Genomic DNA, 23,048 nt, shown 5'->3' with positions numbered 1-23,048 from the left:
TAATAACAAGAAATAGGCTCTCGCACCCAAATGCAAAACATACTGTTTTGCAAGCCTTCTATTTGAAGGATAAAAACAGTTTAGGGGGAGAAAAAAGGGAGGAGGGGAAGCTTCCTAAAAGGCAATATGCATTTGACTATGGGATAGTTTTCAAAGGGAAATGAAAATGTCATCACCTGACATTTCTGAAGCTGAGCTTTCAAATCCTGAGACAGTATGCCGGCAGGAGTGTTAAATAGAAGATCTGGTCACAGACCAGTACACTCTCCATATGTTTCCCTGGGGCAATTAGTGTCACTTCCCCTATCACGGGGCTACCTGTGCTTACCAGTGAATATGTCAAGTCTGGTCACTCATGAGTCTCTGAAAATAAACACTACAAAGTCACTGACAGGACCTTTAGGTTGAAAAATGAATCCTTCTAACTCATACAGTCTCAAAAAAGGAAGTTTAATTGAACAGTGCTTTGAAAGAAACTCCCTTGTGACATCGACAGAGAAGCAGAACATATTCAGCCAAAAACTGTCCAAAGCCAGCTTTTGGGCTGCCTAATCTATCCCCTCCTTTCCTGTTGCACAGCTGGATTCTTGACGCAGGGGCAGAAACCTTGCCCTTCCTGCAAACACATGAGCACCATGCCATAGAGGCCTCTCCTGAGAATTCTGGAAGCACCAACTGAACACTGATGTGCCCCAAGCCAGTGGGATGCCGGGACTTTGCCCCTTCCTCACTGCAGCCCCCAGAGTGCCTGAGGACTGGGGCACTAGTTGACAACAGGCTGCTGGGAGGAGCTGTTAGCTAGTGCTGTGCTGCACAAATGCACTGGTACGTGGCTTCAAAGGTTTTAAAATTCTCAGCAATCCACAGAACTATTTTAAATTATTTTTATTTAGAAATCCCTTACTTACGACAAACATCACCTCCAAGGAGTTGGGTAGATGGCAACACTAACAAAGTGTTAGCAGGGGAAGTTGGAGCTGAAGGCCTCCCCCACACAGGAGTGATGAGAACAAACTCATTCCCCCTTCACTCTCTCCTCCTGAGATGCCAGCAGTGGGGGAAAGAAAGTTGTTTCTTCCTTTAAAGCCCAATACTGATGATTGGGTTGCTCCCCTTTCAGGAAGAGGGGAGCAGCAGTGGAGACAGGTTGTGTTTCCTTCCAAGTGCGTCATCCTGGACTTGCCCTCAGTAAACTGATGGCATCCCTTAGACAAGCAGGGACATGCCCAACTTTGCCCAGGGGCAGTGGTAAGAGGGAGCAGCTGAGCCTCAGGATGCACAGGGATGTCTGGCAAATCAAACCACCCTGCAGCATGACGCTGCCAGCACCTGGTGGCTGCTGTCTGCGGCCAGTATTGCCACAAAGCCCTGTGGCTGACTCTTCCAGGAGGGGAGGGATTCCTGAATAAAAGCCTCTGTTAAAAGAAAAAAATGTAAAAAACCCCAGAACAAAACAAAAAGGCAAAAAGCTTTAGCTTTCACTTTAGCAACTCATCTGCAGGGATGAAATAAAGCCACTCCATGGAAGAGATGCAATTTAAACTTCAAAGCCATTTCTATTCATCTGTGGCAAGCTCAGTGATGCTGGGCACTCCTCAGCAAGTGGGACTGACCAACAGCAATGAACACTGTGTGTCCTTCACAAGCTTTGCAGAATTAAGTTGTTGTTCAGGCAATACTTTGCTAGGCTTTTTTTTTTTAATGTTTTTTTTTTTAAAGTCTGGGTAGCAAGGTCTTAATACAATATCTGTTTACTACAATTCTCCAAGAGGCAAGATGTTCCTTGGCTTTTATCCAAACCTTTTAGCTCACATACATATTAGAAAAAGCTGTCATGTCAGCAGCTAAGGTTGATATCAAGAGAGACAATAAGAGGATTAAGAGGTGGAAAGCTTTAGAAGGCAAGCTACTGAATATTTCACAAGAAATGAAGCTGAGAGTGCCACTGATGCAACGGGAAGGTCAGAAAGCTTAAACATCTCAGGGACAGTTAAGAAATAATAAAATAGCTATTAGGCATTCCAGATGTTGATATGCAGCTTTTAGGATCCTGATATTTCGATCTGATTTTCTTACCAAGGTGAGTGCTTCACTGAATGTGCATCAGTGACGTACAGCACGTGCCAAGGGAATTTGCCAGGACGCATCTACAGCATCCAAGGAATGATGTGACATTTGAGAGTGCCTCTGAGGGCTGATACTTTGTCGCTTTATTGATCATTTTTATTAACACCTAAATGTTACTTATGTGGATGGAGTTTCATATTTCACAAGCGAGAGTCTGGTGAGATCCAAACTGGGAAGAGATTTCCCAAAGACCCACTCCTTCCCACAGTTACCTCTTCCTACCTCATCCTCTAATGACGTGGTTTAACAGATCTTCTCCCTTATATCTCACTGCCGTCAAGACTAGGTAGTCTGGGGGAAAAAGTGTAGAAGAATTTTACATTGCATGTATTTGGTACCAAAGGAACAAGGCAGAGGCAAGCCCGGGTGTTTTCTGGAGCCTTGTCAGCGTCAAGAGGCAAGGCACAGCAGGAATCTCTCTGCAATTGCTTCTTTCTAGACTATGATAATCTCACTATGAACCTCAAGACACAGTCTGACAATGGGCAACTCGAAGAACATTAGTTTCTTGCAAAGCAGAGAGGGAGTTAAGTATAACATTGCTTTGAATACCCTTTATTTCACAAGTACCTCTGAAATGAACCTTGTTTCCCTCCCCTGCCTTCAGCCTACCAGGAATGCATTAAGAAACTTGGACAATATATTTTGCATCTTTGAGCTCATGGAGCACACTGATGAGTTAACACCTTGTCAATATACTGTTTCTGTTATACCATGTTTTCATGGCACATTTTATTTAATGACTTTCTGGAAATACTCAGTTACAAGAAATTTCTCTCACCTCCTGTTTAAGTACAGATTCTCTACGTGAAAATTAAATAATGCTCACCATTTTCTGTCATCCTGACATACTATTTCAGTCTTGCATCCAGGCACTTTACACTTTCAAAATGCTTGAATTATAAAGAGTAACTTTTTAGACCTTATGACTTTACAAAATATTTGTTTACTGCTCATTAAAAATTATTTTCCTCTGTACTGCTACTGAACTATTGTGTTTTCATGATATGAATTAACTTCAGCTAGCAACTTGCCCGCTGTGTGATTTCTCATTTCTTGGCAGTTATTTTAAAGTATTCATCTAATATAATAACAAAATAGAAGACAATAAATCAGCATGCACAATAAGGGAGTTTTAGAGCTATATACTCTTTGGTCATTGGAGATGGGAAACACACAGTCAGCCAGAACTTCTTCTTTGAGGAACTGTGCTAAGAGGACAAGTCAAGTCAACATTAACTAGCAACTAAAAAATGGGTCTCCTGTAAACTAATTGAAACGACTACTAGGAACTTTTTAGTGAAACAATTAATTGTTACAGATTATAGACAAAATTTCATTTTTGCCTTAAAGTAACATGCCAATTGCAACACATTTTTTGCATTTGGAAGTGTTGAATCTAGTCAAGGTAACATGGTACATTAATTAACATGAAAGAGAAATTTTGATTTCCTACACATACACAATAAACAGGAACACAGAATTCAAGACATGAGGCTCAGGGACTTCAGTCTATGTCTCCATCATGCCAACATAGGTTATAGCTTCCCAGATTTAGTGCTGATAATTACTGTAATTTCAATGAATCAGATAAATCATAATAACATTGCAGCAGTCACTTTTCCAAGATCTGTTTTCCTATGAGATACAGTGAATGTCTCTAGTGTTTTCTTGAGATGGAGTAGTCACAGATGTCAGTCATTGTTGAAATAGCAAGGGAAACACAATCATCTGTGTTTTGGTCAATAAGATATTTTTTCTCATTAGCAAAAAATGAAAAATAAAATTAAAAAAAATTAAAAAGCTGAAGTGCATTACTTCATTCAGATCACATGTCATTTGCCATTTCCTGTACCACTTTGGTAAAGCACGGCTGATTTTGTTAAAGCTTTTATCGACTAGATGATGGTCATTATCTTCCTCACTCAGATGGTCACTGGAGATTCCACAAAAATGAAAAGTATTACATCCTTAAAAACATAGTAATTCTAGGCATTATTAAACATCTCTGCAGTCACTGAAAAGGAAGTAATGACTAGAGTTAAAATAAATAAATTAGTATCCTCAGTTTTAGACACAGAGTCAAGTAAAAACCACTTTGTATGATGATTCAAACACGTAATTGTGAAAGGTTCTGTTAAGGATTTCTAAACAGCAAAATGGTGACCAAGTCATCTAATCCCTTTCCTCCAGCTATGTACTGTACTCTATATTGTACTCTGCACATTCATTTACAACACTTTAAGTGCAACGCAAATATCAGGGCTGTTCTCTACTTTGTTATAAGGCTCCTATAGATATTTTTGAATTTAGTACTAAACCCCCATCCCTTTGTGATAGTGTGACAGAGTGATCTGTGAAGACTGGTGCTATGCAGACTTGTGTTATTGTAATTAGGGTGATCTAATCAGGTTTCACAGCTGTATAGCTCCATTCCTAGTGAATCTATTCCTGTGTTACCAGTATAATGAGATTTAAACCCAGGTCTTATCTTCCAAGTGTACATCCCACATTCAGCAGCAGTAGGTAATAGGAGGATTGAAGCCAGATTAACAAACGGACTTCACAGAACAAGGATTTAACTTGACTGTGTTAAATACACCTGTGGCATAAGTCACACCAATAGCAGTTAATTCCCACTGCAGTCTGTGACAGCACTTAAATGCTTCTCATATTGCTTTAGCTATAGAATTTTTCATGTTTCTCATCGGGACACTAATTTTCCCAGTTGTATGACAGGACTATGAGAATACAGGCTGCGGTTTGATGCTCAGCCCTATACATCAAAGTCAAATCTTTTGGCTTTATGTTATCTAGCTTCTCAGAAGAAGTAATAAAAATTGACTCTACAACAAGCTAAAACATTTGTTTGTTTATAGCTGTTAGAAATTGCTGCACTATGTAAGTAAAAAGGGAGTGACAGCACAAGACACTCCCAACAGCTTTATTGTTTTAGCTGAGAAATGGTATCCCCACACCCTGCCTCCAAGGGATCACGTTAGAGGAAGCAGAATCATCAGGTCCTGCCCTGCCTAGATCATCCCAACTTCATAAACACCATTCCAAATCTGTAGTGGAAAAGCAATATATATTAATTTTGGGAGAGGGAGGGGTCTTAAAGAATTCTGTATTTAAAATTGTTTCAAGTTGAAATTACCACAGTTCCTACATCACTGCTGGCAGAAAGGCAAGAAAAACATACAGAAGATTCTGGATGTGGCCTTATGCTGCATCAAGAGGATGATGGTATGTGCCTTTGCAAGTCAGAGTTGCTCTATTGTGGATCAGGAGTGATGGATTAGAATGGCACCAAGAGCTGTCAGCTAATATCTATACTACAGCAAGATCAGACAGCAGCAACTTCTTTGGAATGCTGTGACAATTTCTGGCTGCCACCACAAGAACTGCAGGTCATGCTATCATGAGAGGTTTTAAAGTAGAAACCTCAAATTTAAATAAAAAAGGCACCCAGACTATATAATCTTCTACAGAATAAGTAAGCACTCAGAAGATAAAGCACTGGTAGTCAGAGATTTTGCATAATGCTCCACATTCTTGTGCAGTCTGATGTCACTATATTTTCTTGTTACACTGGGGCAGCTGCATTCAGATGAACTGAGAACAAGGCCAGTGTCCAAGTTATCAGTGAGGATGACAGAGTAGGTCACTTAGTTACACCTTGGGATCTGTACTTGAGTTCAAAGGTTCGAAAAAATCTGGGCAATCCAGGTGCTTGTTGCTCCTCTATCTTCACTATGCATTGAAGACACCCATTATCCCATGAAAATAAGGCACTGAATAGGCACCAAGTCAGACATATTGTAAAGAATAAGGAAGTTGCTGAAATTGTAGAAAAACATTGTTCATAAAGTAGTAAATATTCTGCAAAGGGTGTTAGAAGTTCAATTATTACAATCTCAGCAACAGGAAATGTATTTCTTAGACATTACAGTCATGTATGAAGGTTATGAGTTTGTGAACTAGATAACCATTTAAAGTGCTGATTATCTAAATTTTTAGGCCACTTGTATGAATCTTGGAATACTTTCTTCAACTTTGTAGTGATAAAGGGAAGGAAACCACAGTCATTAGTTGTGGTGGTCACTTGACACATGTTCAGTAAAGGACTACAAGGTTTGAGCCTGTGGGTGATGCTTGTAGGGGACTTGATGAAATGGCTGGAGGCATGGAAGGAACAAACCTGCTGACTACCATCTACACCCCAGAAACCAGACAGAGGGAGTGCAAACCAGCATGGGGACTCTACCTGAGACACAGCCATGCTGTGCAAATGCCAGGGCACAAGTGCACCTGCTCCTGGAATTGGCAAAATGAGGAGTACCTGTCGTTGAAAGGTAAGAGTTTTAGACAGTGCAATTCTGGGAAAACATGTCGAGGTAAAGCATTCATGCCTTCTCCCACCATGAAGAGAGAGTTACTTGTGCCCTTGGGAGCCATAAAGGTAAAAAGAACTGAAGTGCTTGTGCACAAGAGCAGCAGGATGGGATTGGTGGTGCCGTTCATCACAGGCAAGCATGGGCTTATCAAGAGCTGTGGCTCATTGGAATAAAAAGTTGAACTAAAGCACACCTCCAAGTCAGAAGGTGTAAAGTGCACAGTCCTGCTGTGCTAAATACTTCACCATGTGCCAGTAGGCTTACTTCAAGACATGACAGGTATTTGAAGTAATGGTCAATAAAAGATCTGCTAACTTGCTCACATTAGATCTCCTTGTAAGTCTTAGCTCAATTCCACTGTACATAGATTTATACAAACTGCCTTTATATCATCACTTTGGAAAAATAGGAGATAGTGAATTTTCATAAGGGGGAAAATTTTGTAAAGGCAGGTCAGTCAACAGTGATGACTCTGGAGAGGCATCCTGTGACTTGAACCGGAGTTCTGGTAGCACTGCTTGTGGCTGGAACGAGAGTGCTGCCCCAAGGTTGTGTGTGGATACATGCCTTTAGTGCCAGGATGATGGCAGATGTCTTCCAAGACTTGCACTGCTCAGAGGCAGCAGGGCAGAATATAGAAAACAGTAACTGGAATCACTGACTGACCCAAAATGCTGTAAATCCCCCAGTACTTTCTCAAAACTCCTGCCAAGTCTTTTCCAGTGAACTGCAGCAGCATCCACACTGCAAACAGTCCAACTTTAGCCTTTCTACCTTTCCACCAGAAAAGAAACACGATGCAGAATTACGTAACCAGGCTCTTCCCATGAGACAAAAGTAACAGAAGAAATGTTGCTCAAATAATAGTCAGGTGCAGGGTTTAATATTGCACCTGGTTCATCTGTGGATTTTAAATGTGGTTACAAAACTAAGGTATTGAGAATCCATCCAGAAATACTAAACACTAAGCTACTGCCCCTCACTTCAAGTCCTTAGCCACAATGTGCTGGTTGTACAGAAGGTGTGCTGGTTGTACAGAAGGTGTGCTGGTGGCAACAGCAATGGCCACTGTCTTCTTCTCCCCCTCCCTAGTCCTCTGCTGCTGGCCTAAGTCAGGCACAGGATGTCAGGTTCTCAGTTTAACCCAGTACAACATGTCTTATGCTGTGCTCCTGGAAGAGGTCTGCTTCACTTAATTTGCTGAAGTCTGCCTTTGCACGGCCTTCTGACTCAGTTTAATTAGACTAAACCAGGAAGAGAATGCCAAACGTAACAAGACAAGGTAAAAGAAGCTTGTGGGCTTTCTATGCTGCTAATACACATTCTGCTTTGAGTGCTTGTACATTGTACCCCATGTACAATTTCTTGCATGTTTCCTTTGTTTTGAGAGAGGTTTTTCACATCCTCCGTGTGTTTCCTTTTAAATATTACCTTGCATTTGTCTCATCTCTATTCCAAAAAGATATCATAGCAACACAACGAGTATTTTCAGATACTCAAAACCCAAAGTTAAACACTGGTATAGGCACATCTACTTAAATCAAAGATTCCTTAGAGATAAACAAACAAAACTGGCAAAAGTTAGACAAGCTGAAACAAATGAGGAATTTGATATTAAATACACCAGAAGAAGATTACATTTTTCAACAGTTACATAGTGGTGTACAAAATCTTAGGGATTAGCATTATACTTAGATGATGAAATTTGACTAAAAGAATTAGGTTTTACTGTGCAGGTGTGAAGCTGGCATCAAGGAAGAAAAAGAATGTGGATTTTCCAGCACAAATTGTTCAACTTTATCTGTCTTTTTGTTCCCAAACCCAGGCTATATATAAGATTTCCTACCGGCTTTCTCCTTCCCGATAATTTTATATGCTATCTGATTTCAATCAACTTGAAGCAACAAGCAATCTTAAGGACGTTCAGCTCCCCTCTTAGATATTTTACAACTCCTCCACTAGTGAAAAATACAATAAAAAATAATTCAAGAAGACAGAGGCCTCATTGTATAGCCAATTTAAAGTTCTACCTTACACCTTATTGATAAGGCTGGTACCCTTGAAGATTGCCTGAAATGTCCCTTCAGATAATCTTATTTTCACTTGCCTATAACACAGTTAAACTTTTATAATTTGGTCTGAGTTTTTTTTTTTTAATTATTTTTACTATCTCAGGTGTCTGCATCAAACTGATATTTTTGGAACCATTTTAACCAATATCTTGGCTATTTCTCCAGGTGAGACGAGGATGTGTGGTGTGAAGTTTAACTTGCACTGAATATTCTGATGACAACCTCTTTTGACTAAGCTTTCCGTGCTTTAAAGTAGGGAATAGAAATTTCACAAGAGAGGCAGGGCATCATATGGAAATGATACAATTATACTCCATATAAAAATTTGAGCCATTGGGCCAAGCTCTGAATCTTCCAAAAAAATGCAGCCTGTATATCTGTTAGTGTTTAACAGCTAAAATTCTACATTCAATGAAAAAAATCATGCTTTTCATGGGTTTTTAGAGATATCCAGATTTTCTATATAATGGCCTCAAAAAAACAGCTCAGAAATCATCTGTCTTCTAAAAATTTTTGTATGTGAGCCAGTGGGGCATATGCAACCCCCAAACTACACGTACATTACAGAGCTTCAGGAAAAACACTGACTATTCTGAGCAGAAATGAGACTCAGCAATAGCAGGGCTGGGGTAGGTGGCAGGGAGGGAATGAACCTCAGGGCTGTACACCATGTGTATATGGGAAGCAGGACACATATGAAAGGAGGAAAGGGAAATGACACTGGGAAGCCACTCTCCTCATAAGAGACCTATAAATTCTTCAGTCTAAAGATGTTGGGTTTTATGGGCACAGCATCATTTTATGTAAAACTGAAGTGCACAGAACAAGAGGCAAGACAAGTCTCAAGGGAAGAACACAGAGCTGGGCAGCCTAGACAAGCAAGATTAGGGGCCAGGAACAAGGCCTAAATCAGACAAAGAAGCAAACATGACAGGATAAGGGATGAAACACAGAAAACCAGGAAGAGTGTTCACGTGTCATGGATCTATATGTCCAAGGGGACATGCTGTCTGCAATTTAACTTCTTCACAGATCTTGTATCATAACCTAAACTGACTGACTGCTGTTCCACTCTACAGAAGGGTAAGCCTTGTGTTCTTCTGAACTCAGAGTCTAAATCCAGGCATTGCAACATCCCCACCATGTTTTGTGACCCACCTGAAGACATTCTGTGAAGACTTTTCCTATAACAGAGTCAAGGCTTCATCAGTAAGGGATATACACAAGTCATATTCTCTAGCACGTGGCAAGTTTCATTTGGAAATGGCAAGAGCAAGGTTGTTTTTACATTCTGGGAGCCTGAACTTAGTTTACTCAGGATCGATTGGGATCTGTTGCCTTTAACTGTTTTACCACTTTTTTCAAATCCTGTTCCTGAAAAAACTTTATCTCTTTCTCTTGCTTCCTAAGATGAATTAGGAGGAGTAGGTGACTTGGGTCTGTGTTGTCAGTCCAGCACAACTTCCTGTGATCTGCTTCCAGGTAGCAGTGAAGTCTTACTGGCTGCTATTGTCTCTCTACCTATGACATATCCCTAGCACTGTTCTCTATAAGCAGGCTTCACATTAAAGAAGGCATAACTGCAATAAAAATAAAATGACATACCAACATGTTTTTCCAGTCATTATACCAGGAACTGTGAGGAAAAATCTCCCTGTGGGAGGGAAACTGCAGTAGAAAGGTGGGTCCATATAAGAGAAAAGTGTGTAAGAGGCTGGAGAAGATGGCCCACAAAGCGTGTGTGATGAAAGGATAACTTGTATGATTTCCTGGAACTTATTTCTGGGAAATCTACAGTTCTTGAGAGCTTGTCTGCCATAGCCATCTGTGTCACCTATTGGCAAATGTCCCAGTCCTTACACCTTTTGTGCTAGTGCACAAAAATGCTGACATCTAAAATTTAATTTAGAAGCTCAGAGGTGAGAAAACTGATCATTAGTTTGGATAATTAATATTTTTTGTTAACATGGCACCAGAATGCAGAGCACCTGCCTCCATGCGTACTTCGTCACCTGGGGTGGATGGATTAATTTTTTTTTTTAGAACAAAGCTAAAATAATACTAAAGTGGTGATATGACCTACATCAAGGTTAAGGATTACACTGTTAGATCTGCTGTTCAATAGTCTCCCCTCCTGGCCACCCATATGTAATAACAAAAAGCTATAAGACTTTGTAATTACATAACTAAATGCTCCTTTGCTTCTCAACAAACCTTTACTCCATCCGCTGTCTGGACAGGACGGTTCTCACTGTGAATGTAAGAATAAAGTACTACTGCCCATCAGCGTGGAGTCTGGTCCCTGACCTGTAACGTCAACAGAGTCTAATTTCCTCATGGAAAGCCCTTTGGGTACACCCATGCCTGTGATGATCACTCACGTCAATGTGCAATAAAGCTCAGCTTTTCTGTGGTCTGTTATCATCAGTGTAGGTGAGCTTATGAAGATAAACTGGTCTGCAGTACAACAACTGCTGCCAACAAGTGAGTTGTACATAAAAAGGCAACAGTTATCTGGAGAGGTGGGAAAGGTGAGAGAGCATGAACTCATAGTGTCCCACATTACAGAGTCCTGAACCAGCAGAAGGCAACAAGAAACCTTGGGACCTCTGCCTGGTTCAGGACAGAAATCCAACTCCCTCTTTCCTTCTACCTTAGTGCTTTTTCAGTCAATTTTATCATATGTTTATTTCCTCGACCTAAGCACTATACAGCTAAAAACTGGCACTGCTCTCAGAGCAGGTGGATTCAAATGCCATTCATATTCACACCAAACTATAAACCCACCAGGATGAGGGGAAATAATCATGCAGAAGACTGATACACTGAAGCTCGCCTGTTCAGTGCTCATGGAACAAGCCTAATGGGCTATTTTGCATCATAAAACTTACGGAGAAGTAAATGCATCCACACAATAATGAGACATTATGGCTCATTAGAGGCTCAGCTTGCAAAGTCCAAAGTGTACAAAGAGAGGCATATAGGACAAACCTGAGCTAAGCACTGTACCCTGCCCTCTGCCTGCACCAATGGTTTACACGTATCTGGTGAATGATTTATAAACCTAAAGATAACAAAGTATAAAACTGTGTCAGTGTCTTCACTTTACAAAGGAAACCCTTTCTGAATAATTTGCCATGTCTCTGAAAATGTTTCAAATTTTGGTGTCTGCTCTGCTGTTTACAGGTAAGTACCTGGCATCCTATCTCATGTCATTCCCTTCTGGCTTGTTAAATAGTCAACTGGCAAAAACCTCTGTGTCACCACCAGAACAGCACTGATGGAAGAGAATTTACTGGAAATCACTGCAGCAGGGACATATGGGAGAGTGGGTGAGCACAAGATTGCATGGTAAATTCTGTGAAATACAGTTTGATTCTGCTCTTCGTGACTACTTTTGAGCCTTTTACTGCTCAACCCTCATGTATAAGGAGCGAGGATGCATTTCTGACTGAAAGGCATTTTTACAGGATAACTTCCTGAATTGTTAAAATTGTAAAAAGAGCTTAATGCTGTTTCTATGGAATCTTCCCTAAATATTATTCTGATTTCAACATTTACTGTTTACATGAAACAGTTTCACATGCATTTATAAGGACCCAAAATGATCTATGTTGCAAGTGATTTCTGGGATGCCTGATTTGAATGGCTTAAGGAGACTATTTTTTTAAAGCACTCAGGCTGTCTGATCACTGATCCTTCATAGTACCCTGTAACCAGGGCACCTACAATCAAGACTCAACCTATAAAACTTGAACCAGAGGGAAAATGGATGAGGCAGGGCTGTCACATGCTCTTCCCAAAGCAGCACACACTGGTACAGTCAATGATCAGTGATGCACATGCTGCGAGATTAATTTATTTCTCACTAAATTAGAACAAACAAAGCAGTGACTGTTGACTTCTCAGGTGATTGCCTGCACCATAGAAAGATGCTCCATCCACATGCATGCATTAAAAGCATTTCTTAGATCTGAGTGCTCCAATACACATGCAGCACATAAATGATGTGAACGGCTAAGGCAAAATGAGGGAGACAGAATTAGCCAGTGATTAATTATGAATTAATGAAAAAGGTATTTTTTGAATTGGGATCACAGCCAGGTGTAATCGCTCCTTTGGGCTGAATTAGTTTCCTTGTCACGTGACCCTGAGTTTTGGCTGCAGTGAAACTCTGTAGGAAGGTAAGGAGTTGGAAAGGGGACTTTCTCTCTCCTGCAAGTTAGAGTTAACCTAGAAACCTTCTTTTCCCCTTATTTGTGCTTCCTGATCTTCTGTGCACCTGAACTTGGACCATTCCTGGGTACTTATCTATCTTGAACTTCACCTCCTTTCCATTGAAAGCCGCCATGACGCAGTGTCACCTGAAGCCACGCTGGGAGTACAGCAGCTTGCTGCCCCTCCTTTTGGAAGACTTTGTTAGGAAAGACAAGAGACATAAGGCAGATTAAAGTAGTCTTGTTTTCCATCTTTCCCAGGTTCCTATTCTTCAAAAGGCAGGAAGAATTACTTATTACTGATTTTTAATGAACTCTTAAAAGTTTCATTGATCACAAACAGTTCAGTTTTTCATGAATGGTGAATCCTTTCAGCAACAATAAGAATCTGACTCTTCATCATGCCCTCAACTCAGCTTTTATAAATCACTCCTCATAGTAAACCACAGTCACATCTCTGGAAATAGGCTTTCTGGACCTTTTTCTTTAGCCTCTACAGAGTGCAGCAGCAAGGGATGGAGTATGAGGGTGATCTCTTGGCACTGGGATAATTACTAAAGTCTCTTGGGTGTCTGATGGGGTTGTCTTGCCCATTCATTCAAGGTTAAACTGATAGTCACATATGGGTTTAGAAAGGAAATTTCAACAGGACCCACTGAGTGGACCAATGCTTTTTCTAATATACTTTGCTGCAGTGAAAGTAGTTCCTTCCTTAGGATTATCTAGGATTTTTGCCAAATTGCCTTGCTATTTACCCATATGTGACAACTTTCTTGACCCCTGGCATCACACCAGAACTGTGTTCGATAGTTAATTCTGCTTTAAGTGTCTGTAACTTGCCTGCCTTTGCTGATGAGGGAATGAGGCTGATGCTGTAGCTCTAATGCCTTTTAAATGACTGAGCTCTCATCTCTTGAACCATAGAGCTCTTGTGTCCTGTGATGTAAAATTACAATTGTCAAAGAATAAAAACTACGTTACTTCAAGCTTTGACAATAAACAGATGAGACCAAAATTTCAGACTGGATTATATGAATAGTGTTGAAGCTCTTAAAAATCAGTGACTTTAAATCAGTAGGTATTAGCAAATCTGACTGAATTAATTCTATTCTAAGGCCTGTTAACATCCAAACACTGTGGGGTACAAAGCCAACGTACATACACAAATTTCTTTTTTTAACATTTGAAAAAGCAATATGCAGGTGTTAGACTTTTATGTAATTGCACTTTTCTACTGAAAAAAGGTGGTGCCTGGGCCAGATGTGGCCTGCAGAATCCAAAAGTCTATTCCTTCTGCAATCCAGCTATATATGCAAAGTACTGACAGAGAACCATATCTTGATTTCCATGAAGTGCCACATAACCTGGAGAAATACTTGAGTGAGGAGAAAACCAGCTAATTCCACACCTGTTTTTCAGCACTTGTGTTGTTGTGCTGTGGTATTCTGAGTTCTCGTCCCAAGTTCTGTAGTCTGGCTTTGTGAATTTAAATTTAGAAAGTTAGATAGCTGAAGAATGAAGGGGAGGTGGTCCATTTTGCCCCATTGCTAACCTTAAGAAACACACCTGAGCTGCAGCATTTGATTTACTTTTTCAAAGTTCCCAACACGTCAGCTCCTGCCACCTCAGCAAGGTTGAAGTTTAGCTCTGTCCAAGTTTAGTCTCTGTCCAAGCTCTGTCCTAAAGTGCTGATAAGACTTGCAGCCTTAGCCCTGTGGGCTGACATTTTGAGCAGTCACCTAAGCCGATAGTAAGAAGAATTATGAGACTAAAAGAATAGGAGCCAGAACAATTGCAAACTTTTGACATTTAAATTCCATTGATATTAACTTCAGCAACAGATTTTCAGGTTGTCAGAAACTTGCAATAGTCTTCAGAAACCAGGGAGAAACAAATAGTCTCAGTTTATATAACAACGTGCACAGAGAGTAACTGAAGTGCTGCTAAGTAATTGTCACTTTTTTTTTTTTTGATATCACAGCAAATCAGAGATAAACCTCTTTTCCCTGTGGTAGATGCACACTAGTGGTAAATTTTGGTCCCAAGCCTTGAGATTGATTCTTAAAACTTATAAAATACTACTAGACAAAAAAGTTTCTTGGGTGGGGAGGAGAAGCAAAAGCATATCCTGTACTAAAGCAAGTTTAAAGGATTGTCTTATCATTTAACTTCACCATTAGACGTGTAAATAGTGGCTTGCCTGCTCTCCCCAGACTGCTAAGTACACAAGGGCTCATGCTGCTTAGCTTTTAAAAAAGAAAAGGTATATCAATTAAATAGGATCCTAAGCAGGAAAATGTGTCAAAATTTAATCTCATACTCACCTTTTTGACTGTGTGATGAAGTGGATCATTGTACATCCACCTAATAGAAATGGGTGTCTTCCTGTGAAGATTGCACCCAGCTAAATAGCTTGCTTTCTAGAAACCTATCCTTACACAAGACAGTTATGCTTCCATTTGAGTCTAGTATGAAGAGATTTTAATGCACAATGATTTAAGATCTATCCAAGTTGATTTTATATTTTAAATACAGTTTGCTTGCTATTCTGTAATACTTTTTATTTTGACATTCCAAGTATGCCTTTTCATAATCAGTTTTGCTTTTCATAATCAGATTTTATAGTCAATGCTACATAAACATTTTCATTTTTGACAAAGATACCAAGGTTCTACCACCATCTCCCTTCTCTCAAGTTTAGTCTTATATCAGATCACAGTAATCCAAAATTAGATACTCAGAAGGCATCATAGCAGAAATGATTACTAATAGTTTTCCCTCTGGACAATCTCTTTAGGTGTGCAGGATAGACAAAACTATCTGCTGAAGGCAATAATTGCATGAGCTAAGCATCTGCTTGCTAAAACCAGCCAATTTTTCTATAATTTGCTTTTCATATGAGAACACTGAATGAATCTTCAAGAGATGATAAAAGGAAACATTCTAACTAGTAACAGCTGATACAACTTCTGCAATAGTTCACCCTCCACACACGTTCCTGCTATTTTCCCACTGGGCCATTTACCCTTAAATGTGCTTTTCAAATAACATATTTATCTAAGAGAAAGAGGGAAAATGGTATTGAATAAAAACATTAACTTACAATATTTCTGATTGCTTTTCACAGTGAGTTAACTGTTTCAGAACAATTTGAAATTCTTCATCTTTTTGGAGTTCAACTTCATGCACTGTGAGCCATTTCATTAACATTACCCACCTGCTCCTAACTCCCTCTAGTCTCACATCCAGATGCTCTGAGATTCCATTCTCCTTGTTTGTGTGCTAATCTTCTACAAGACAGAGAGCTGCAGTCCTCCTTAAATAGTCTGTGTTTATAAAACACTGACCTGAGCAATAAACCCTTCCACAGTATTTTACTAAGATGTTCAAAAGCTGGGGAAAAATTACACCCGGTCCAAGGAACTTAAACTGAGGCAAGACATGGGTTATTTGATGAAGACTATGCACTGTATTCAGAGGGGCTACTCAGATGGGGACATATGGTCTGATGCCCCCAGGTCTACATTATGCCAGAACACAAGCAAACATGCAACCTTTTTTGTCCGTACAGCCACAGGGAAAGACCAGCAGGGCTATTTCTGGTTTCACTATAAATGGTCTCACTAGAGTTTTTCTGTAGATGAATGAATTTTGTCCTGTTCAGAGTCTTATAATGAGTTTTACAGTAAAATGAAGAGAGAATGAGCTAAGCCTCAAGGATCAGCTGGAATATAAAGGCACTTACCTCATTTCTTCTGGTACTTATGCATCTTTGGAGTGCCCCAGCAGCTGGGGACAAGTCCTACAGAGACTACTCCCAGGTGCTAAATGTGAGAGGTGAAAGGAGATGAGAGAGCCGCTAGAGGAGCACAAGAACTGGGTGTCAACAGTGACAAGAGAGGCCAAGAGCAGAGCTGACACACCTGCCTCTCCTCAGAGTGGGCAAGTGCACTTTAATCAAAGTGAATACTCAGCATAGTTGGGAATGGCATTTCTCACTGGATACAGGTGCAGCCAGAGCAGACTATTAAAAATTGAAAGATAATACCCTTAAGACACAGAGCTCTGCAGCACGGTAGTGAAGACAACACCTCACTGTCCCATCAGCAGACTTACAAGCTCATTTTTTGAAGATGCTGGCAGTGAGGAAAAGAAACACAAGAAGAAGAGCTGCTTAATGTTCTTTTTTTTTTCCAGTTTACTTTAAATCTGGAAGGCCAGAACACACACTGGTGATAAAATTTAATGTTTAATGGATCTTACTAACTATATAGACATTTAAACAAAAGTGGAAGCCTGTTACTGAGCCAATTTCTGATCCCAGTTCAGTTATCTCAGTCTAGAAATGTAATCATGAGCTTACAAAATATTTAATATTAAAAAAAAAATCCCAAAGTCACAATTCACTAAAGAGAAGTTAACAGATCATAGATTTTTCTATTGGAAAATAGTAAATTGCCAGAGAAATATTGAAATTGGCACAAGCTTAGTTTTCTCTTGTGCAGCTCTGGAATAGAAGTATAGCAGCTTAATAGACATATGCATGAAATATATTTTCTTCTTCCCCAGGCCAAAATCTTGTTTTCTGAAGTACAGAAATAGCTATTCCTCTGTTCCCTAAGGGAGAGAGCAGTTCACACATGAGTCTTCACACCAAATGTCTGAACTTACTTTTTTCCATGGAGTTGGTAACATTTTTGAACATGGTATTCCTTGAAAACTTCCTAACCTTAAACTTCTACCTCTAGTTTATGATTATAGTAACTTGGAATATGAGGAAACCGAAGTAGGAAGGAACTACTGGGACTCTCATTGCTTGCTAAGTAAATTTTCTGAAGTACCATTTGATGTCTGTTAAGAGTGAAGATGACAAGCACATTCATTTCCTTTTTTTTGTTTTTGTTCATTACTTTATAACCAAGCTTTTCCCTGTCTTCTTTTATAGCAATTTTGGCATTGAGAACAAATAAAGGGAAAGAGAACAGCAAACACTCTAGCTCACATACCTTCTACCTTTATGCATTCAGCATACATTTTCTTCTATTTAAAAAACTAATGAGCAATGATATTGTGGGTGATCAGGAAAGCCAGCAATAATTACAAGTGAGCTGGATTCAGCTGATCATTGTACAGGAAAGCAGACATTTGACATCCTCAGTTAGATTTTCCCCATAGTAATTCAGAAATAAGGTCATTAGAGAGCTGTGAGTGAGGTGATAGCTTGTCCTGCTGAGCTCCTATGGTAAGATCTAACAGACAGGAGTACAAGTTCTTGGCCCATCTCTACCAACTATGTGCAGGCCACCCCCAGGTGTCCATTTAAAACTTCACTAAATCAGAGCAGAGCTGTTTACAGACAGTGGTCTCAGCCCGGCTGAGGTATCGAGCTCCAGCTTAATCATGGTTCATTAAAAATGGTGTGATTTGAATTGATATGCTATTTTGAACCAGTTTAGCCCCAAATTAAGTTACATCTCAAACACATGAGAATAAAAAAAAAAGATTTTTCCTGTACCAGGGCCTTTCATATGAAGCTGACAAGGAATTCAAACCTTTTTCTTGGGCAGAATGGTTATTTCAGGAAGATCTGCAAGAAGTACTTCTGCATCTGTGGTGACATCAGAAGCTATCTGAAGCAATGCAATAACAAGATTAGAATTGCAATACCTTCTGTTTATAAAGTAATTTCCATGTATGCAATTTCTATGCTGATACTAATAAGAATAAATACTATATATAAGCCAGGATGTTTAGAAACTGTGGTTAAATTCATAGGTAGGTTTAGGGTTCTTTTAAAAAACTTTAGGCTTCTCAGTATATCTGAGACTATTGCAATTCCAGTCTAAGAGGATTTTTTGTTACAAAATCTTGTATTAAAAATTAATTAATGCCTTAGTTAGATTGTAACTTTATTTACTTTGGATTCAACAGCAAAATAATGATTTAGAGCATCTGTTTTGGTAACTTCAGGCCTAAAAAAATAAGTTTCTTTCTGAGAACCTAAGGTAGGACCATCTTTGATTTCTATCAAATAAACTACAGGTCCAAGCCCATGTACCTTGGATATAAGCATGTTTTTTGAAGTGCAAATTCCAAAATATTTTTATAATATTACAAGTATTTCTCAGCTTCTGTTTCAGGTGTCCTTGGAGCACCTTTTCTGACAGAAGAATCAGCAAATCAATTTTTACGACTTAAACGGCACATACTATATTCTCAGAGCTCCTGGGACCCAAGCAGCAGCCAGAATTCATGGGCAGACACTGTGGCTGAACAGGTATTTTCTTCCATCATCTTTCAGCATCTATTAAAAATAAGAAACACGTCACATAAATCCTTTTGGGGCAAAAGAGGAAATTTGTCTGATTTATCAACACAGGAGTTGTCTGTAACTCCTGTCTGCTCACTAATCACACCCTGCATTTGTTCAGTATCGAAGCTGAGAATATTCTTTCCTGTTTTTATCTACTTCAGATTAGTGAATCATGGGCAGCTTTGAGAGACACAGCACAGTACTACATGGACTTGGACCCTCTCGCCTTCAAACCTTCGATATCCATGTACGACGGGGTTTCTCAGCAGGGCATTTCATAGGCTTGGAGTGTATGTGTGTACCTAAGTAAGTAAAACTGACCCATATAACAGTGCTGGCAATTGGTTTATGGTGTCATAACGACACATTAAAAGACCCAATTATAAGAGGTGTCCTGAAAAATTAAAGAAGATTTGTTTTTACTGTCCAAGTTTAATAGTTATTTAAAGGCAGTCATTTTTATTGTGACAGGTTCTTTTTTAATTGTGCTTTGGAGAACTCAGTAAAAGCTTAAAGAATATATATCCTTTTAAAAGTCCACAGAAGCTAAACTGCCTCAATATAGTTGATTTAAAAAACAGACAGAAAGCAATTCCTGAGGAGAAAAATAAAAGATAAAAACTTCCATCTATTTCAGTAACAAAACTCTATTCAGTGTAGAATAAAACCTCAGCAACACAAAAAGAGAACTAGACATAGCAGTTGGTAAAAGCAGTATTTATAGATCTGCACAAGAGTACATGAAATGAAGTGTCTCAAACTGTCACAGAGAAATTGTTTAGGACTGTGCTAAAATTGTACACATTTTTGGGACAAAATTTTGTCAGATTTAAGGAACAATTACTAGATTATTTAGTTGGACAAGTGTGAGGTAGAATACACACATTATTCCCGTGAAACACTTTTCATATGAAGATACTGCAGTCCCTTGAAATGGACAAGAGTGGGCAGAACTAAACTCACACAGTTTCAGTGCTTAAAATACTTGTTAAGACAGCAATCTGATCACTCTGACTGAAACTACCAATGGGAAATAGGTAAACTTCTCATAATATACTTTGAATTGAATGTGGTTTAAATTTAATTGACTTAAAAGTAACATTCTTTTTGAAAGTGAGTTTCTTTTTGAAATGCGGCTTTTGAAAAGATTTTTTTTTTAAATAAGATAAGAATTTGATTTGGAGAGTCTCAGACTGAGCTTTGCAGGACTGTTCTGCCTAAAAGGTGACACCAGTTTCATTCACTCTGAGCAGAAGCAAAGTAGGAAAGAATAGCTGAAAGCCATGATTTCCCTACCCTCCTGCTAAACCTTGGGCAACTTGAAGGAAGCACCAGGTTATTCTCCTATCATTTCTGATACTGATATGGGTGGGAGATTTCTTGGATAGCAGCACTCACTTCTGCCTTATGAAAGATCTGAAATTACCTGAAGACACTTAGTTTTCTGGAAAAAAACCCACTGTCTTTTCCATCAGAAAAATTATTCGGATAGAAAACACCTAATTGTGTATAATTATTAGTTGTTGGATACATGTGTCTGAAGGCTGTGATCACAGCAGCTGCCAGGCATACTCCAAGATGAGTTATGCCTCCAGAATGATAATCCTAACAATTGCCGTATGACAGGATTAAAGCCAGTTTACAGAATCACATTCACAGGCACTCCCACCGAAGCATGTTTATGATTTCAAAGCAAGGCTAGTTAACTCCCAGACTGAAATAAATTTTCCAGTGCTAATGTGACAGAAATTAGCATCCAGAGTTTTTATGAAGGCATATAGCAGCAAAGACATCAAGCCGGAAGTTACAAAAACCATTATGGATAAAGTAGAACAATTCTTTTTAACCTTATTGTTCCTGATTAGTGATAATTCTGAGATGGCAAGCCTATACAGCATATGCAGGAATCTGGTTCTGTACTTCCAGAAGAAAACATTTGCAAAAGCATGCAAATCTGAAGACTGAAGCTGTTGATAGGATCTTTAAATTAATTTTGTGATTTTTTTTTTCTAAAAGCAATTTATTCCATCTTTTCTAGTGACAACATCCCATCTTACGTGGACCTGCTACAGCAGTCTGGGATTCACCTCCATCAACAGACAAGGGCAAGCTATTAAATCCTACATGTCTTGTATCTGGCCATGTTAGGATATGGCATGTTATGTATTTGCCATTATGTATTTGATAAGACGACTTTATCTCACCCAACTGTCTAAACCCAAAATTAATACACTAATTCTCTGCATAAATACTACATATTTTATATTCATAAGTAGAACTAAGATCTAACTCATGGTAAATTGAATAAGAAGCTTAACAAAAACAATCATGAACTTTTAGCAGATTGAGCTTAAAAAAATACAGTGTTTTCAGGTAAAACAATTTTTTTTGACTACACAATTGTTCTGAAATGTACATTCCTGCTTCTGTGACTGAAAACCACATTTTTATTTCATAACATTTCCTTTAGCTACATTTCTGAGAGGCAAGTAAGAAATGAAAATCAGTCATTTTGGGTGGGTAAGAGATGTGTGCTTCATGTACAGTTCTGTACTTCAGGTGCATTTCTGTTCTTTCAAGTACTGGGGGCAAATTAATAGTAGGAAGTGTAGTATACATCCATTCATGTCCATGCTTTGCTTTCCTTATTTAAACTTCTGTACCTGGTCTTGAATTCCCAAACCAGCTGAATCCACAGCTACTACTGTGAGCTGTTTTTTGTCTTACTCCTTGGAGTTAGGAATTCGTGGAAACATTCACTACTCCTTTTCTAAAAAAAATGGTGATGACAAATGTTCTTTCTGCCAAGTTCTTGAGTTTGGAATTTTCCTGGCTCCTATTAATTATTGTACCTTATTTAAGAACATCTTTGAATAAAGGATTGGGCTGCCATATTTCTTTTGTGTGTTATTATCTTGGTAACAACTAAAAGCTTTTTCCACCCTGGTCAAAATTTCTGCATAAACAAGGAGGACCTGTTGGGTAAAACAAGGTAACCTTATAATGGTAACCTTATAATAACAGGGTAGGTGAAGGAAGGCAACTTTTGCTCACTTTTTACCCCCCAAGAGAAGATTCTGCATATTGTGATTTCAGTGTTCTTTGCAAATATGCACTGTATAGTGACTGGAAAAAATTTGAAGTTAATGTTGGATCTTCTAAAAAGAAACACACATTCTGGTTTTTTGGCAATCTCTACCATGCTCCTAGGCCTAGGCTCCTTAGGCCATTATTAATTTCCCTGCACAGGACAATGGGCTTGAAATTGCCATTATTCATTAGCTGAAGCTGAAAATTCATTAAACCCTTGAAAGAGATAAATGAGGTGCAAGTTTAGTATTTGCCATGTAGGATTTTACATCTTCAGTCACACTACCTAATTATGAACAGTTCATTCAAAGATAAGGGGTGACAAGTGATGTATAGACTTAAAGACCTCACTGGTTAAACACAGTCATGGCCTGTCTCTTCTGTCCCCCTTCCCTGTGCTGCTCAACCTTGGATAAGCTGGTGTTCCAGATCCTAAACCTTCCAATATTTTCCTCAGTAACAGTGCAGGCATGACAGAGTTACTGAAACTCTACAATTTATAGCAAAATGCAGGACTGTAAGGATAAGCATCCCCTTTTATTTAATGGATATCCAGTAAAACTCAAAAGATGCACCTGCTCCAGCTGTGCACCTTGCTAGTCCCAGGGATATTGCAGCTCTGCAGGCAGTGATTCCCAAGCCACTTTTGCACCCATTCCTGAAGTGTTGCCGTTTTCTGCCCTGCCTCTCTGATTGATGTTGCTGCCAAGGCAGGGGTTTGTGACCTGTTTGTGAATTAGCTGCAGTTTTCATGCCTGCATGGTAAGTTAAACCAAAATGGGGATTAGTTCAGGAGTTGCTTTGCAGACAGATAGCAGACATCCCTGGAGTG

The 23,048-nt window shown here is 39.2% G+C and overlaps 1 protein-coding gene across 1 annotated transcript; it reads left to right on the top strand.

Moving 5' to 3' along the window:
- The first annotated feature begins 11,650 nt into the window (after window positions 1–11,650).
- On the top strand, window positions 11,651–22,020 carry CUNH3orf85 (chromosome unknown C3orf85 homolog). Its single transcript, XM_027681434.1, has 4 exons — window positions 11,651–11,782; window positions 18,942–19,090; window positions 19,288–19,373; window positions 21,165–22,020. The coding sequence occupies exons 1-4, from the start codon at window positions 11,734–11,736 to the stop codon at window positions 21,241–21,243; spliced, it is 363 nt and encodes a 120-aa protein (XP_027537235.1). The 5' UTR covers window positions 11,651–11,733; the 3' UTR covers window positions 21,244–22,020.
- The last annotated feature ends 1,028 nt before the right edge of the window (window positions 22,021–23,048 follow it).

The sequence above is a fragment of the Neopelma chrysocephalum genome, unplaced genomic scaffold, assembly GCF_003984885.1.
Source record: "Neopelma chrysocephalum unplaced genomic scaffold, ASM398488v2 Primary Assembly neopelma1_60, whole genome shotgun sequence".
Lineage (NCBI taxonomy): Eukaryota > Metazoa > Chordata > Aves > Passeriformes > Pipridae > Neopelma > Neopelma chrysocephalum.
The sequence above is the reverse complement of the archived record's forward strand: the minus strand, read 5'-3'. Positions and strand labels throughout refer to the sequence as shown.

What these genes read in the sequence shown, in the direction of transcription:
- CUNH3orf85 (XM_027681434.1), top strand. Translation starts at nt 11,734, where the DNA reads ATGTCTCTGAAAATGTTTCAAATTTTGGTGTCTGCTCTGCTGTTTACA. An exon ending in GTCTGCTCTGCTGTTTACAG is followed by an intron (nt 11,783 to 18,941) that starts GTAAGTACCTGG and finishes AGTATTTCTCAG; the next exon opens with CTTCTGTTTCAGGTGTCCTT. An exon ending in CAGACACTGTGGCTGAACAG is followed by an intron (nt 19,091 to 19,287) that starts GTATTTTCTTCC and finishes TATCTACTTCAG; the next exon opens with ATTAGTGAATCATGGGCAGC.